Source organism: Somniosus microcephalus, unplaced genomic scaffold, assembly GCF_052327205.1.
Source record: "Somniosus microcephalus isolate GS21.2 unplaced genomic scaffold, FLI_Smic_1.0 scaffold1058, whole genome shotgun sequence".
NCBI lineage: Eukaryota > Metazoa > Chordata > Chondrichthyes > Squaliformes > Somniosidae > Somniosus > Somniosus microcephalus.
In genome coordinates this window covers 20039-35335 of record NW_028226245.1, presented here as the reverse complement: position 1 = coordinate 35335, position 15297 = coordinate 20039, and the positions used below count along the sequence as shown (strand labels likewise).

General features: G+C 50.3%; 1 protein-coding gene across 1 annotated transcript in view; it reads right to left on the bottom strand.

Moving 5' to 3' along the window:
- Nucleotides 1-15297, bottom strand: part of LOC147080873 (serrate RNA effector molecule homolog) — a gene marked incomplete at its 5' end in the record, with an annotated part of 49252 nt that overhangs the window by 19346 nt on the left and 14609 nt on the right. The window contains one exon of the mRNA XM_085981053.1: nt 13943-14134. Within this exon, the coding sequence (XP_085837179.1) occupies nt 13943-14134 (192 nt within the window). The remainder of the gene's footprint in view (nt 1-13942; nt 14135-15297) is intronic.

Here is a 15297-nt window from a genome sequence, read left to right as displayed (position 1 = left end):
CGACGTTATAAAGAGCGCGAGAGGAGCGGCGACGTTATAAAGAGCGCGAGAGGATCAGCGACGTTATAAAGGGCGCGAGAGGATCGGCGACGTTATAAAGAGCGCGAGAGGATCGGCGACGTTATAAAGAGCGCGAGAGGAGCAGCGACGTTATAAAGAGCGCGAGAGGATCAGTGACGTTATAAAGAGCACGAGAGGATCGGCGACGTTATAAAGAGCGCGAGAGGAGCGGCGACGTTATAAAGAGCGCGAGAGGATCAGCGACGTTATAAAGAGCGCGAGAGCATCAGCGACGTTATAAAGAGCGCGAGAGGATCAGTGACGTTATAAAGAGCACGAGAGGATCGGCGACGTTATAAAGAGCGCGAGAGGAGCGGCGACGTTATAAAGAGCGCGAGAGGATCAGCGACGTTATAAAGAGCGCGAGAGCATCAGCGACGTTATAAAGAGCGCGAGAGGATCAGTGACGTTATAAAGAGCACGAGAGGATCGGCGACGTTATAAAGAGCGCGAGAGGAGCGGCGACGTTATAAAGAGCGCGAGAGGATCAGTGACGTTATAAAGAGCACGAGAGGATCGGCGACGTTATAAAGAGCGCGAGAGGAGCGGCGACGTTATAAAGAGCGCGAGAGGAGCGGCGACGTTATAAAGAGCGCGAGAGGAGCGGCGACGTTATAAAGAGCGCGAGAGGATCAGCGACGTTATAAAGGGCGCGAGAGGATCGGCGACGTTATAAAGAGCGCGAGAGGATCGGCGACGTTATAAAGAGCGCGAGAGGAGCAGCGACGTTATAAAGAGCGCGAGAGGATCAGTGACGTTATAAAGAGCACGAGAGGATCGGCGACGTTATAAAGAGCGCGAGAGGAGCGGCGACGTTATAAAGAGCGCGAGAGGATCAGCGACGTTATAAAGAGCGCGAGAGGATCAGCGACGTTATAAAGAGCGCGAGAGGATCGGCGACGTTATAAAGAGCGCGAGAGGAGCGGCGACGTTATAAAGAGCGCGAGAGGATCAGCGACGTTATAAAGAGCGCGAGAGCATCAGCGACGTTATAAAGAGCGCGAGAGGATCAGCGACGTTATAAAGAGCACGAGAGGAGCGGCGACGTTATAAAGAGCGCGAGAGGATCAGCGACGTTATAAAGAGCACGAGAGGAGCGGCGACGTTATAAAGAGCGCGAGAGGAGCGGCGACGTTATAAAGAGCGCGAGAGGAGCGGCGACGTTATAAAGAGCGCGAGAGGAGCGGCGACGTCATAAAGAGCGCGAGAGGATCAGCGACGTTATAAAGAGCGCGAGAGGAGCGGCGACGTTATAAAGAGCGCGAGAGGAGCGGCGACGTTATAAAGAGCGCGAGAGGATCAGCGAGGTTATAAAGAGCGCGAGAGGAGCGGCGACGTTATAAAGAGCGCGAGAGGAGCGGCGACGTTGTAAAGAGCGCGAGAGGATCAGCGACGTTATAAAGAGCGCGAGAGGAGCGGCGACGTTATAAAGAGCGCGAGAGGATCAGCGACGTTATAAAGAGCGCGAGAGGAGCGGCGACGTTATAAAAAGCGCGAGAGGATCGGCGACGTTATAAAGAGCGCGAGAGGATCAGCGACGTTATAAAGAGCGCGAGAGGAGCGGCGACGTTATAAAGAGCGCGAGAGGAGCGGCGACGTTATAAAGAGCGCGAGAGGATCGGCGACGTTATAAAGAGCGCGAGAGGAGCGGCGACGTTATAAAGAGCGCGAGAGGAGCGGCGACGTTATAAAGAGCGCGAGAGGAGCGGCGACGTTATAAAGAGCGCGAGAGGAGCAGCGACGTTATAAAGAGCGCGAGAGGATCGGCGACGTTATAAAGAGCGCGAGAGGAGCGGCGACGTTATAAAGAGCGCGAGAGGAGCGGCGACGTTATAAAGAGCGCGAGAGGATCAGCGACGTTATAAAGGGCGCGAGAGGATCGGCGACGTTATAAAGAGCGCGAGAGGATCAGCGACGTTATAAAGAGCGCGAGAGGAGCGGCGACGTTATAAAGAGCGCGAGAGGATCGGCGACGTTATAAAGAGCGCGAGAGGAGCGGCGACGTTATAAAGAGCGCGAGAGGAGCGGCGACGTTATAAAGAGCGCGAGAGGATCAGCGACGTTATAAAGGGCGCGAGAGGATCGGCGACGTTATAAAGAGCGCGAGAGGATCGGCGACGTTATAAAGAGCGCTAGAGGAGCAGCGACGTTATAAAGAGCGCGAGAGGATCAGTGACGTTATAAAGAGCACGAGAGGATCGGCGACGTTATAAAGAGCGCGAGAGGAGCGGCGACGTTATAAAGAGCGCGAGAGGATCAGCGACGTTATAAAGAGCGCGAGAGGATCAGCGACGTTATAAAGAGCGCGAGAGGAGCGGCGACGTTATAAAGAGCGCGAGAGGATCAGCGACGTTATAAAGAGCGCGAGAGCATCAGCGACGTTATAAAGAGCGCGAGAGGATCAGCGACCTTATAAAGAGCACGAGAGGAGCGGCGACGTTATAAAGAGCGCGAGAGGATCAGCGACGTTATAAAGAGCACGAGAGGAGCGGCGACGTTATAAAGAGCGCGAGAGGATCAGCGACGTTATAAAGAGCGCGAGAGGATCGGCGACGTTATAAAGAGCGCGAGAGGAGCGGCGACGTTATAAAGAGCGCGAGAGGAGCGGCGACGTTATAAAGAGCGCGAGAGGAGCGGCGACGTTATAAAGAGCGCGAGAGGAGCGGCGACGTTATAAAGAGCGCGAGAAGAGCGGCGACGTTATAAAGAGCGCGAGAGGAGCGGCGACGTTATAAAGAGCGAGAGAGGATCAGCGACGTTATAAAGAGCGCGAGAGGATCAGCGACGTTATAAAGAGCGCGAGAGGAGCGGCGACGTTATAAAGAGCGCGAGAGGATCGGCGACGTTATAAAGAGCGCAAGAGGAGCGGCGACGTTATAAAGAGCGCGAGAGGAGCGGCGACGTTATAAAGAGCGCGAGAGGACCGGCGACGTTATAAAGAGCGCGAGAGGATCAGCGACGTTATAAAGAGCGCGAGAGGATCAGCGACGTTATAAAGAGCGCGAGAGGAGTGGCGACGTTATAAAGAGCGCGAGAGGAGCAGCGACGTTATAAAGAGCGCGAGAGGATCAGCGACGTTATAAAGAGCGCGAGAGGAGCGGCGACGTTATAAAGAGCGCGAGAGGATCAGCGACGTTATAAAGAGCGCGAGAGGAGCAGCGACATTATAAAGAGCGCGAGAGCATCAGCGACGTTATAAAGAGCGCGAGAGGATCAGCGACGTTATAAAGAGCACGAGAGGAGCGGCGACGTTATAAAGAGCGCGAGAGGATCAGCGACGTTATAAAGAGCACGAGAGGAGCGGCGACGTTATAAAGAGCGCGAGAGGATCGGCGACGTTATAAAGAGCGCGAGAGGATCAGCGACGTTATAAAGAGCGCGAGAGGATCAGCGACGTTATAAAGAGCGCGAGAGGATCGGCGACGTTATAAAGAGCGCGAGAGGATCGGCGACGTTATAAAGAGCGCGAGAGGATCAGCGACGTTATAAAGAGCGCGAGAGGATCAGCGACGTTATAAACAGCGCGAGAGCATCGGCGACGTTATAAAGAGCGCGAGAGGATCAGCGACGTTAGAAAGAGCGCGAGAGGATCAGCGACGTTATAAAGAGCGCGAGAGGATCAGCGACGTTATAAAGAGCGCGAGAGGATCAGCAACGTTATAAAGAGCGCGAGAGGATCAGCGACGTTATAAAGAGCGCGAGAGGAGCGGCGACGTTATAAAGAGCGCGAGAGGAGCGGCGACGTTATAAAGAGCGCGACAGGATCGGCGACGTTATAAAGAGCGCGAGAGGAGCGGCGACGTTATAAAGAGCGCGAGAGGATCAGCGACGTTATAAAGAGCGCGAGAGGAGCGGCGACGTTATAAAGAGCGCGAGAGGAGCGGCGACGTTATAAAGAGCGCAAGAGGATCGGCGACGTTATAAAGAGCGCGAGAGGATCGGCGACGTTATAAAGAGCGCGAGAGGATCAGCGACGTCATAAAGAGCGCGAGAGGATCGGCGACGTTATAAAGAGCGCGAGAGGAGCGGCGACGTTATAAAGAGCGCGAGAGGAGCGGCGACGTTATAAAGAGCGCGAGAGGATCAGCGAGGTTATAAAGAGCGCGAGAGGAGCGGCGACGTTATAAAGAGCGCGAGAGGAGCGGCGACGTTATAAAGAGCGCGAGAGGAGCGGCGACGTTGTAAAGAGCGCGAGAGGATCGGCGACGTCATAAAGAGCGCGAGAGGATCAGCGACGTTATAAAGAGCGCGAGAGGATCAGCGACGTTATAAAGAGCGCGAGAGGAGCGGCGACGTTATAAAGAGCGCGAGAGGATCAGCGACGTTATAAAGAGCGCGAGAGGATCAGCGACGTTATAAAGAGCGCGAGAGGAGCGGCGACGTTATAAAGAGCGCGAGAGGATCAGCGACGTTATAAAGAGCGCGAGAGGAGCGGCGACGTTATAAAAAGCACGAGAGGATCGGCGACGTTATAAAGAGCGCGAGAGGAGCGGCGACGTTATAAAGAGCGCGAGAGGATCAGCGACGTTATAAAGAGCGCGAGAGGAGCGGCGACGTTATAAAGAGCGCGAGAGGAGCGGCGACGTTATAAAGAGCGCGAGAGGATCGGCGACGTTATAAAGAGCGCGAGAGGAGCGGCGACGTTATAAAGAGCGCGAGAGGAGCGGCGACGTTATAAAGAGCGCGAGAGGATCAGCGACGTTATAAAGAGCGCGAGAGGATCGGCGACGTTATAAAGAGCGCGAGAGGATCGGCGACGTTATAAAGAGCGCGAGAGGAGCGGCGACGTTATAAAGAGCGCGAGAGGAGCGGCGACGTTATAAAGAGCGCGAGAGGAGCGGCGACGTCATAAAGAGCGCGAGAGGATCGGCGACGTTATAAAGAGCGCGAGAGGAGCGGCGACGTTATAAAGAGCGCGAGAGGATCAGCGAGGTTATAAAGAGCGCGAGAGGAGCGGCGACGTTATAAAGAGCGCGAGAGGAGCAGCGACGTTGTAAAGAGCGCGAGAGGATCAGCGACGTTATAAAGAGCGCGAGAGGAGCGGCGACGTTATAAAGAGCGCGAGAGGATCAGCGACGTTATAAAGAGCGCGAGAGGAGCGGCGACGTTATAAAAAGCGCGAGAGGATCGGCGACGTTATAAAGAGCGCGAGAGGATCAGCGACGTTATAAAGAGCGCGAGAGGAGCGGCGACGTTTTCAAGAGCGCGAGAGGAGCGGGATCAGCGGTGTTATAAAGAGCGCGAGAGGAGCGGGATCAGCGACGTTATAAAGAGCGCGAGAGGAGCGGGATCAGCGACGTTATAAAGAGCGCGAAAGGAGCGGGATCAGCGACGTTATAAAGAGCGCGAGAGGAGCAGGATCAGCGACATTATAAAGAGCGCGAGAGCAGCGGCGACGTTATAAAGAGCGCGAGAGGATCAGCGACGTTATAAAGAGCGCGAGAGGATCAGCGACGTTATAAAGAGCGCGAGAGGATCAGCGACGTTATAAAGAGCGCGAGAGGATCAGCGACGTTATAAAGAGCGCGAGAGGAGCAGCGACGTTATAAAGAGCGCGAGAGGAGCGGCGACGTTATAAAGAGCGCGAGAGGAGCGGGATCAGCGGTGTTATAAAGAGCGCGAGAGGAGCGGGATCAGCGACGTTATAAAGAGCGCGAGAGGAGCGGGATCAGCGACGTTATAAAGAGCGCGAGAGGAGCAGGATCAGCGACGTTATAAAGAGCGCGAGAGCAGCGGCGACGTTATAAAGAGCGCGAGAGGATCAGCGACGTTATAAAGAGCGCGAGAGGATCAGCGACGTTATAAAGAGCGCGAGAGGATCAGCGACGTTATAAAGAGCGCGAGAGGATCAGCGACGTTATAAAGAGCGCGAGAGGAGCGGCGACGTTATAAAGAGCGCGAGAGGAGCGGCGACGTTATAAAGAGCGCGAGAGGAGCGGCGACGTTATAAAGAGCGCGAGAGGATCAGCGACGTTATAAAGAGCGCGAGAGGAGCGGGAGGGGGGATGATATCTTAGCAGGTTCCTCTAATGAGGCCATCTGGGTAGAACTTAAAAACAAAAAGGGGCAAGCACTTTGCTGGGAGTGTATTATAGGCCCCCAAACAGTCAGGGGGAGATACAGGAACAGATATGTAGGCAATTCTCAGAGAAGTGTAGAAATAATAGGGTAATAATAGTGGGGGATTTCAACTATCCCAATATTAACTGGGACAGCCAGAGTGTGAAAGGCTTAGAGGGTGCAGAATTCCTAAAGTGCATCCAGGAGAGCTTTTTGAGCCAGCATGTAGAAAGTCCTACAAGAGAGGGGGCGGTACTAGAACTAATTCTAGGGAATGTAGCCGTGCAAGTGGTAGAAGTGTCAGTCGGAGAGCATTTTGGTGACAGTGACCATAATTCGGTGAGATTTAAGGTAGTCATGGAAAAGGACAAAGATGGACCGGAAATAAAGGTTCTAAATTGGGGGGAAGGCTGATTTTAATATGATAAAGGCAGGATCTGGCCAAAGTGGACTGGGATCAGCTACTTGTAGGAAAATCCACATCAGAGCAGTGGGAGTCTTTCAGAAAGGAAATAGAGAGAGTACAATGCCAACATGTTCCCGTAAAGGTCAAGGGTGGGACCAACAAGCCCAGGGAACCCTGGATGTTGAAGGATATACAAGAATGGATTAGGGGAAAAAAGGGAGGCTTTTGGCAGATACAAAGGACTAAAAACAGTAGAAGCCCCAGAGGAGTATAGAAAGTGCAGGGGGGTACTTAAAAATGAAATTAGGAGAGCGAAGAGGGGGCATGAAAACACTGGCGGGCAAAATAAAGGAAAATCCCAAGGTGTTTTATAAGTATATTAAGGGAAAGAGGATAACCAGGGAAAGAGTAGGGCCCATTAGGGACCAAAGTGGCAATCTGTGTGTAGAGCCAGAAGATGTAGGTGAGGTTTTAAATGAATATTTTGCATCTGTGTTCACTCTGGAGAAGGACGATGTAGGCATAGAAATCAGGCAGGGGGATTGTGATATACTTGAACAAATTAGTATTGAGAGAGAGGAGGTACTAGTGGTTTTAGCAGGCTTAAAAGTGGATAAATTCCCAGGCCCAAACGAGATGTATCCCAGGCTGCTGTGTGAGGCAAGGGAGGAGATTGCAGGAGCTCTGACACAAATTTTCAGAACCTCTCTGGCCACAGGGGAGGTGCCAGAGGACTGGAGGACAGCTAACGTAGTGCCATTATTCAAGAAGGGTAGTAGGGATAAACCAGGGAATTACAGGCCAGTGAGCCTAACATCAGTTACTGGAAAAAATTCTGAGGGACAGAATTGGTCTCCACTTGGAGAGGCAAGGATTAATCAAGGATAGTCAGCATGGCTTTGTCAGGGGGAGATTATGTCTGACCAATTTGATTGAATTTTTCAAGGGGGTGACTAAGTGTGTGGATGAGGGTAGTGCAGTTGATGTAGTCTACATGGACTTCAGTAAGGCTTTTGACAAAGTCCCGCATGGGAGACTGGTCAAGAAGGTAAGAGCCCATGGGATCCAGGGCAATTTGGCACATTGGATCCAAAATTGGCTTAGTGGCAGGAGGCAGAGGGTGATGGTCGAAGGTTGTTTTTGTGACTGGAAGCCTGTGTCCAATGATGTACCGCAGGGATCGGTGCTGGGTCCTTTGCTGTTTGTAGTGTACATTAATGATTTAGATATGAATGTAGGAGGTATGATCAGTAAGTTCACAGATGACACGAAAATTGGTGGAGTGGTAAATAGCGAGGAGGGAAGCCTCAGGCTACAGGACGATATAGACAGGTTGTTCAGATGGGCAGAACAGTGGCAAATGGAATTTAACCCTGAAAAGTGTGAGGTGATGCATTTTGGGAGGACTAACAAGGCAAGGGAATACACAATGAATGGTAGGACCCTAGGAAGGACAGAGGATCAGAGGGACCTTGGTGTGGATGTACATAGATCCCTGAAGGCAGCAGGAGAGGTAGATAAGGTGGTTAAGAAGGCATATGGGATACTTGCCTTCATTAGCCGAGGCATAGAATATAAGAGCAGGGAGGTTATGATGGAGCTGTACAAAACGCTAGTTAGGCCACAGCTGGAATACTGTGTGCAGTTCTGGTCGCCACACTACAGGAAGGATGTGATTGCATTGGAGAGGGTGCAGAGGAGATTCACCAGGATGTTACCTGGGCTGGAGCGCTTCAGCTATGAAGAGAGACTGGACAGGCTGGGGTTGTTTTCCTTGGAGCAGAGAAGGCTGAGGGGGGACCTGATTGAGGTGTACAAAATTATGAGGGGCATAGATAGGGTAGATAGAAAGGAACTTTGCCCCTTAGTAGAGGGGTCAATAACCAGAGGGCATAGTTTCAAGGTAAGGGGCAGGAGGTTTAGAGGGGATTTGAGGAAAAACTTTTTCACCCAGAGGGTGGTTGGAATCTGGAACTCACTGCATGAAAGGGTGGTAGAGGCAGGAACCCTCACAACATTCAAGAAGCATTTAGATGAGCACTTGAAACGCCATAGCATACAAGGCTACGGACCAAGTGCTGGAAAATGGGATTAGAATAGACAGGGCTTGATGGCCGGTGCGGACACGATGGGCCGAAGGGCCTCTTTCTGTGCTGTATAACTCTATGACTCCATGACTCTAGGGGGAGCGTTACCTGGGCACCAAGTTCCAGGAGACAGTCACACCCACTAGAGTAATTACTTCCAATTTGGCCCATGGTCAGGGACAGGAGGGTGTGACTACAAGCGAGGCAGGTATTGGGATCCAGGAGGTAGTGATGGTGGAGCCTCAGCCCTTGGCCTTGTCCAACAGGTACGAGATTCTTGCTCCCTGTGTGGACGAGGGCAGGGACGATGAGCAATCTGACCACAGCACCGTGGTACAGGGAGCCATTCAAGTGGGGGGAATAAAAAGAAATGTTGTAGTGATAGGGGACAGTATAGTGAGGGGGATAGACTGTTCTCTGCAGCCGAGAGCGTGAGTCCCGAAGGCTGTGTTGCCTGCCCTGTGACAGGGTTAAGGACATCTCCTCTGGGCTGGAGAGGAACTTGGAGTGGGAGGGGGAGGATCCAGTTGTCATGGTCCACGTAGGTACCAATGACATAGGTGGGACAAAAAACGAGGTTCTGCTGAGAGAGTTTGAGCAGCTAGGGGCTAAATTAAAAAGCAAAACCACAAAAGGTAATAATCTCTGGATTACTACCTGAGCCATGAGAGAATTTGCATAGGGCAAATAAGATCAGGGAAATGAACGAGTGGCTCAAAGACTGGTGTGGGAGAAATGGGTTTCGATTTGTGAGGTACTGGCACCAGTACTGGGATAAGAGGGAGCTGTTCCGTTCATGGGTGATTTTAATCTCCATATTGATTGGACAAATCAAATTGGCCATGGTAGCCTTGAGGAGTTCATAGAGTGCATCCGGGATGGTTTCCTAGAACAGTATGTAATGGAACCAACCAGGGAGCAGGCTATCTTGGATCTGGTACTGTGTAATGAGACAGAATTAATAAATGACCTCCTAGTAAAGGATCCTCTAGGAAAGAGTGATCATAGCATGGTTGAATTTCAAATTCAGTTGGAGAGTGAGAAAGTTGTATCTCAAACCAATGTCCTGATCTTAAACAAAGACAATTACAGTGGCATGAGGGCAGAACTGGCTAAAGTGGACTGGGAAAATAAATTAAAGGGTAAGACAGTTGAAATGCAGTGGCGGACATTTAAGGAGAGATTTCATAACTCTCAACAAAAATATATTCCAGTGAGAAAGATTTTAAGAGAAGGGAGCACCATCTGTGGCTAACTAAGGAAGTAAAGGATGATATCAAATTGAAAACGAAGGCATACAATGTTGCCAAGATTGGTGGGAGACCAGAGGATTGGGATTTTTTAAAAAAACAGCAAAGGATGACTAAAAAAAGAGAGAAGATCAATTATGAGAGTAAACTGGCAAGAAACGTTAAAACAGATAGTAAGAGCTTCTACAGGTATATAAAAAGGAAGAGGGTAGCTAAAGTAAACGTTGGTCCCTTAGAGGATGAGAATGGGGAATTAATAATGGGGAACGGGGAAATGGCAGAGACTCTGAACAAATATTTTGTATCTGTCTTCACGGTAGAAAACACTAACAACATCCCAATAATGGATAATCAAGGGGCCACAGGGAGGGGGGAACTAAAGACAATTACTATCACTAAGGAAACAGTACTTGGTAAAATAATGGGACTAAAAGACAACAAGTCCCCTGGACCTGATGGCCTGCATCCCAGGGTCTTAAAAGAAGTGGCTGCAGAGATAGTGGATGCATTGGTTGCAATCTACCAAAATTCCCTGGACTCTGGAGCGGTCCCAGCGGATTGGAAAACCGCAAATGTAACACCTCTGTTTAAGAAAGGAGGGAGACAGAAAGCAGGAAACTATAGACCAGTTAGCCTAACATCTGTCGTTGGGAAAATGCTGGAGTCCTTCAATAAGGAAACAGTAGCAGGGCATTTAGAAAAACATACTGCAGCCAAACAGAGTCAGCATGGTTTTCTGAAAGGGAAATCATGTTTAACAAATTTGCTGGAGTTCTTTGAGGATGTAATGAGCAGGGTGGACAGGGGTGAGCCAGTAGATGTTGTGTATTTGGATTTCCAGAAGGCATTCGATAAGGTGCCACATAAAAGGTTACTGCACAAGATAAGAGCTCACAGAATTGGGGCTAATATATTAGTTAGCCAATTCTCTATCCATGCTAACAGAAAGCAGAGTCGGGATGAATGGGTCATTTTCCGGTTGGCAAACGGTAACTAGTGGGGTGCCACAGGGATCGGTGCTGGGGCCTCAACTATTTACAATCTACATTAATGACTTGGATGAAGGGACCGAGTGTAATGTAGCCAAGTTTACGGATGATACAAAGATAGGTGGGAAAGCAAGTTGTGCAGAGGTCTCAAAGAATCTGCAAAGGGATATAGACAGGCTAAGTGAACATTTGGCAGATGGAGTATAATGTGGGAAAGTGCGAGGTTATCCACGTTGACAGGAAAATAAAAAAGCAAATTATTATTTAAATGGAGAGAGATTACAAAATGCTACAGTTCAGAGGGACCTGGGGGTCCTTGTGCATGAAACACAAAAAGTTAGCATGCAGGTACAGCAAGTAATCAAAAAGGCAAATGGAATGTTGGCCTTTAATTCAAGGGGGTTGGAGTATAAAAGCAGGGAAGCCCTGCTACAACTGTACAGGGTATTGGTGAGACCACATCTGGAGTACTGCGCACAGTTTTGGTCTCCTTATTTAAGGAAGGATATACTTGCATTGGAGGCGGTTCAGAGACGATTCACTAGGTTAATTCCAGAGATGAGGGGGTTGACTTATGAGGAAAGGTTGAGCCTATACTCATTGGAATTTAGGAGAATGAGAGGTGATCTTATTGAAACATAAGATACTGAGGGGGCACGACAAGGTAGATGCAGAGAGGATGTTTCCCCTTGTGGGGAAATCTAGAACTCGGGGGCAGAGTCTCAGAATAAAGGGTCGCCCTTTTAGAACTGAGATGAGGAGGAATTTCTTCTCTCAGAGGGTCGTAAATCTGTGGAATTCTCTGCCCCAGAGAGCCGTGGAGGCTGGGTCATTAAATACATTTAAGGTGGAGATAGACAGATTTTTACAAGATAAGGGAGTGAAGGGTTATGGGGAGCGGGCGGGGAAGTGGCTTTGAGCCCAAGATCAGCCATGATCTTATGGAATGGCGGAGCAGGCTCGAGGGGCCAAGTGGCCTATTCCTGCTCCTATTTCTTATGTTCTTACAGAAATTAATAGGTTTGATCTAATAGTCATTACGGAGACGTGGTTGCAAAGTGACCTAGGTTGGGAACTAAATATTCCAGGATACTTAACTTTGAAAAGAGATAGGCAGAATGGAAAAGGAGGAGGGGTCGCCCTGATACTGTAATAAAGGATGGGATAAAGACAGCAGAGAGAAAGGATCTTAGCTCCGAAAATCAACAAGTAGAATCAGTTTGGGTGGAGCTAAGAAACAGCAAGGGGCAGGAAACATTGGTGGGAGTTGTTTATAGGCCCCCAAACAATAGTTGTAATGTAGGGCAGAGGATAAATCAGGAAATGCGAGGCGCTTGTAACAAGGGTAATACAGTAATCATGGGGGACTTTAATCTACATGTAGACTGGGCAAACCAAATTTGCAGTAATAGTGTGGAGAACAAATTCATGGAATTCATACAAGATAGTTTTCTAGATCAGTATGTTGAGGAAGCAACAAGGGAACATCCTATTTTAGATCTAGTATTGTGCAATGAGAAAGGGTTAATTAATAGCCTTGTAGTAAAGGAGCCTTTAGGGAAGAGTGATCATAATATGACAGAATCATAGAAATTTACAGCACAGGAGGCCGCCATTCGGCCCATCTTGACCGTGCCAGCCAACAAAGAGCTATCCACCCTAATCCCCACTTTCCAGCACTTGGTCCGTAGCCCTGCAGGTTACGGCACTTCAAGTGCATAGCCAAGTACTTTTTAAATGTGATGAGGGTCTCTGCCTCTACCACCCTTTCAGGCAGTGAGTTCCAGACCCCCACCACCCTCTGGGTGAAAACATTTCTCCTCAACTCCCCTCTAAACCTCCGACCAATTACTTTAAATCTATGCCCCCTGGTTATTGACCCTTCTGTAAAGGGAAATAGGTCCTTCCTATCCACTCTATCTAATTTTATACACCTCAATTAGGTCTCCCCAGACTCCTCTGTTCCAAAGAAAACAACCCCAGCCTATCCAATCTTTCCTCATAGTTAAAATTCCCCAGTCCAGGCAACATCCTCTGCACCCTCTCCAGTGCAATCACATCCTTCCTGTAATGTGGTGACCAGAACTACACGCAGTATTCTAGCTGCAGCCTAACTAGTGTTTTATACAGTTCAAGCATAACCTCCCTGCTCTTATATTCTATGCCTCGGCTAATAAAGGCAAGTATCCCTTATGCCTTCTTAACCACCTTATCGACCTGTCCTGCACCTTCAGGGATCTGTGGACATGCACTCCAAGGTCCCTCTGATCTTCTGCACTTCTCAGTGTCCTACCATTTATAGAGCAGGAGTCAGCCATTCGGCCCCTCGAGCCTGCTCCACCATTCAATGAGATCATGGCTGATCATCCAAATTCAGTACCCTGTCCCTGCCTTCTCCCCATATCCCTTGATCCCTTTAGCCTTAAGAAATATATTCAACTCCTTCTTGAATATATTTAATGAATTGGCCTCCACTGCCTTCTGTGGTAGAGAATTCCACAGGTTCACCACTCTCTGGGTGAAGAAATTCCTCCTCATCTCTGTCCTAAATGGTTTACCCCTTATCCTTAGACTGTGACCCCTGGTTCTGGACTCCCCCGCCATCGGGAACATCCTTCCTGCATCTAGTCCTGTTAGAATTTTATAAGTTTCAATGAGATCCCCTCTCATTCTTCTAAATTCCAGCGAGTACAAGCCCAATCGACCCAATCTCTCCTCATACATCACTCAGAGGGTTGTGAATCTTTGGAATTCTCTACCCCAGATGGCTGTGGATGCTCAGTCGTTGAGTATATTCAAGACAGAGGTCGATACATTTTTGGGAACTAAGGGAATCAAGGGATATGGGGAGAGTGCGGGAAGGTGGAGTTGAGGTAGAAGATCAGCCATGATCTTATTGAATGGCGGAGCAGGCTCGAGGGGCCGAATGGCCGACTCCTGCTCCTAATTCTTATACTCTTATGGTGTTTAGGCCAATGGCAGTCAAACGGGTTGTGTAAGAGCTGTCTGTTCAACATTATCGCTTGCGAGTGTCACCGAACACTGTCAAAAGGAGAGATCCGACTGACGCGACTGTCTGCCCACACTGACCTCAACTCTGCCGTCCTCGTTGACAGTCTCGGATGACCACAGCTGCGAGCGGTCGTCCAGCGAGTGGATGAGCTTAGCGGCCAGCTTGATGTCATTGCGGACGATTTGCTTGTGCTGGGTGATCCCGTTGATGCTGCGGACACGCCTGGCCAGGTCCCGATTAACCACTGGGCTCAGCTCGCAGTCTCGCAGCTGCAGGGAGAGGAAGAATCACACTGCTGGTATCGCGTGGAATGTACGGCACAGAAACAGGCCATTCGGCCCACCTGCTCCGCGCCGGTGTTTCTGCTCCACACCAGCCTCCTCCCACCCTACTTCATCATCTCACCCCATCACCGTATCCATCTGTTCCTTTCCCCCTCAAATGCATCTCTGCTATTTGCCTAAACCACTCCCTGTGGCAGCGAGTTCCACATTCTCACCGCTCTCTGGGGAAAGAGCTTTCTCCTGGATTCTCACGGACAGTCTCAGAACCTTTCTGCAGCAGCCAAGGGGGAGCAGAACCAGCAGGGCGGGGGGGGGGGGGGGTGGCTTGGCTTATTGCCCGCGCCTCATTCGAAATACACACCACTTGGAATAAATCGAGCCCACTGCTCAGGTGGGCCGGGACTTTTCTCTCGATGCGCGTACCCTGCCAGTACGAATGCTTATCAACCGACGGCTGAATTTGAAAAGGAAGAATGTGCAGGACTGTGGGACAAGAGCAGGAGGGAGTGGGACTAATTGGAGAGCTTTCAAAAGAGCCGGCACTGGCACGATGGGCCGAATAACCTTGTCGGGGGACGATGCGGTTATTAACCGTTGTCTTCCAGCATACTGACTCCTTCAGCTTCCCACCCCCGCCCTCCTCTCCTGAAAGTGTCCACTCTTGATGGAGCACCAGGTCTCACAGATGTCGGCGGGCAGAGGGGACTTCGACCAAGTGGCCATTCTTCACTCGCAAGGCTGGACAGCGAGTGCTGGCTGGTTATTCACCTCTCGGGGCATCACAGGTGACTCGGACTCGATCCTCGGTCGATATCCACACATACCTTCCAGACGACGTCAGTGGATAGTGAGCAGGAGCAGGGTTGGGATTACCCCCGCCACCTCCCTAGTCCCGGGTCTTGGGTGTGAATTGGAGGCGCTCCTGCTCCGATCAGCGGAGGACAGGCCAGAGGCGGAACCTGGGACCTTCTGAGTCTGCGTGGCTCAGATACGGGGAGGCATTCAGCGCAGGGACCCACAGGGGATCCACGGTACGATGATGGATTAACATGGACACTAGGAATCAGCATCCCGCATCAGAAGGAAGGAAATCGGAGCTGCTCCTGGGTGCCAACAGCAACCATCTCACCCGAAGAGGCAATTAAATC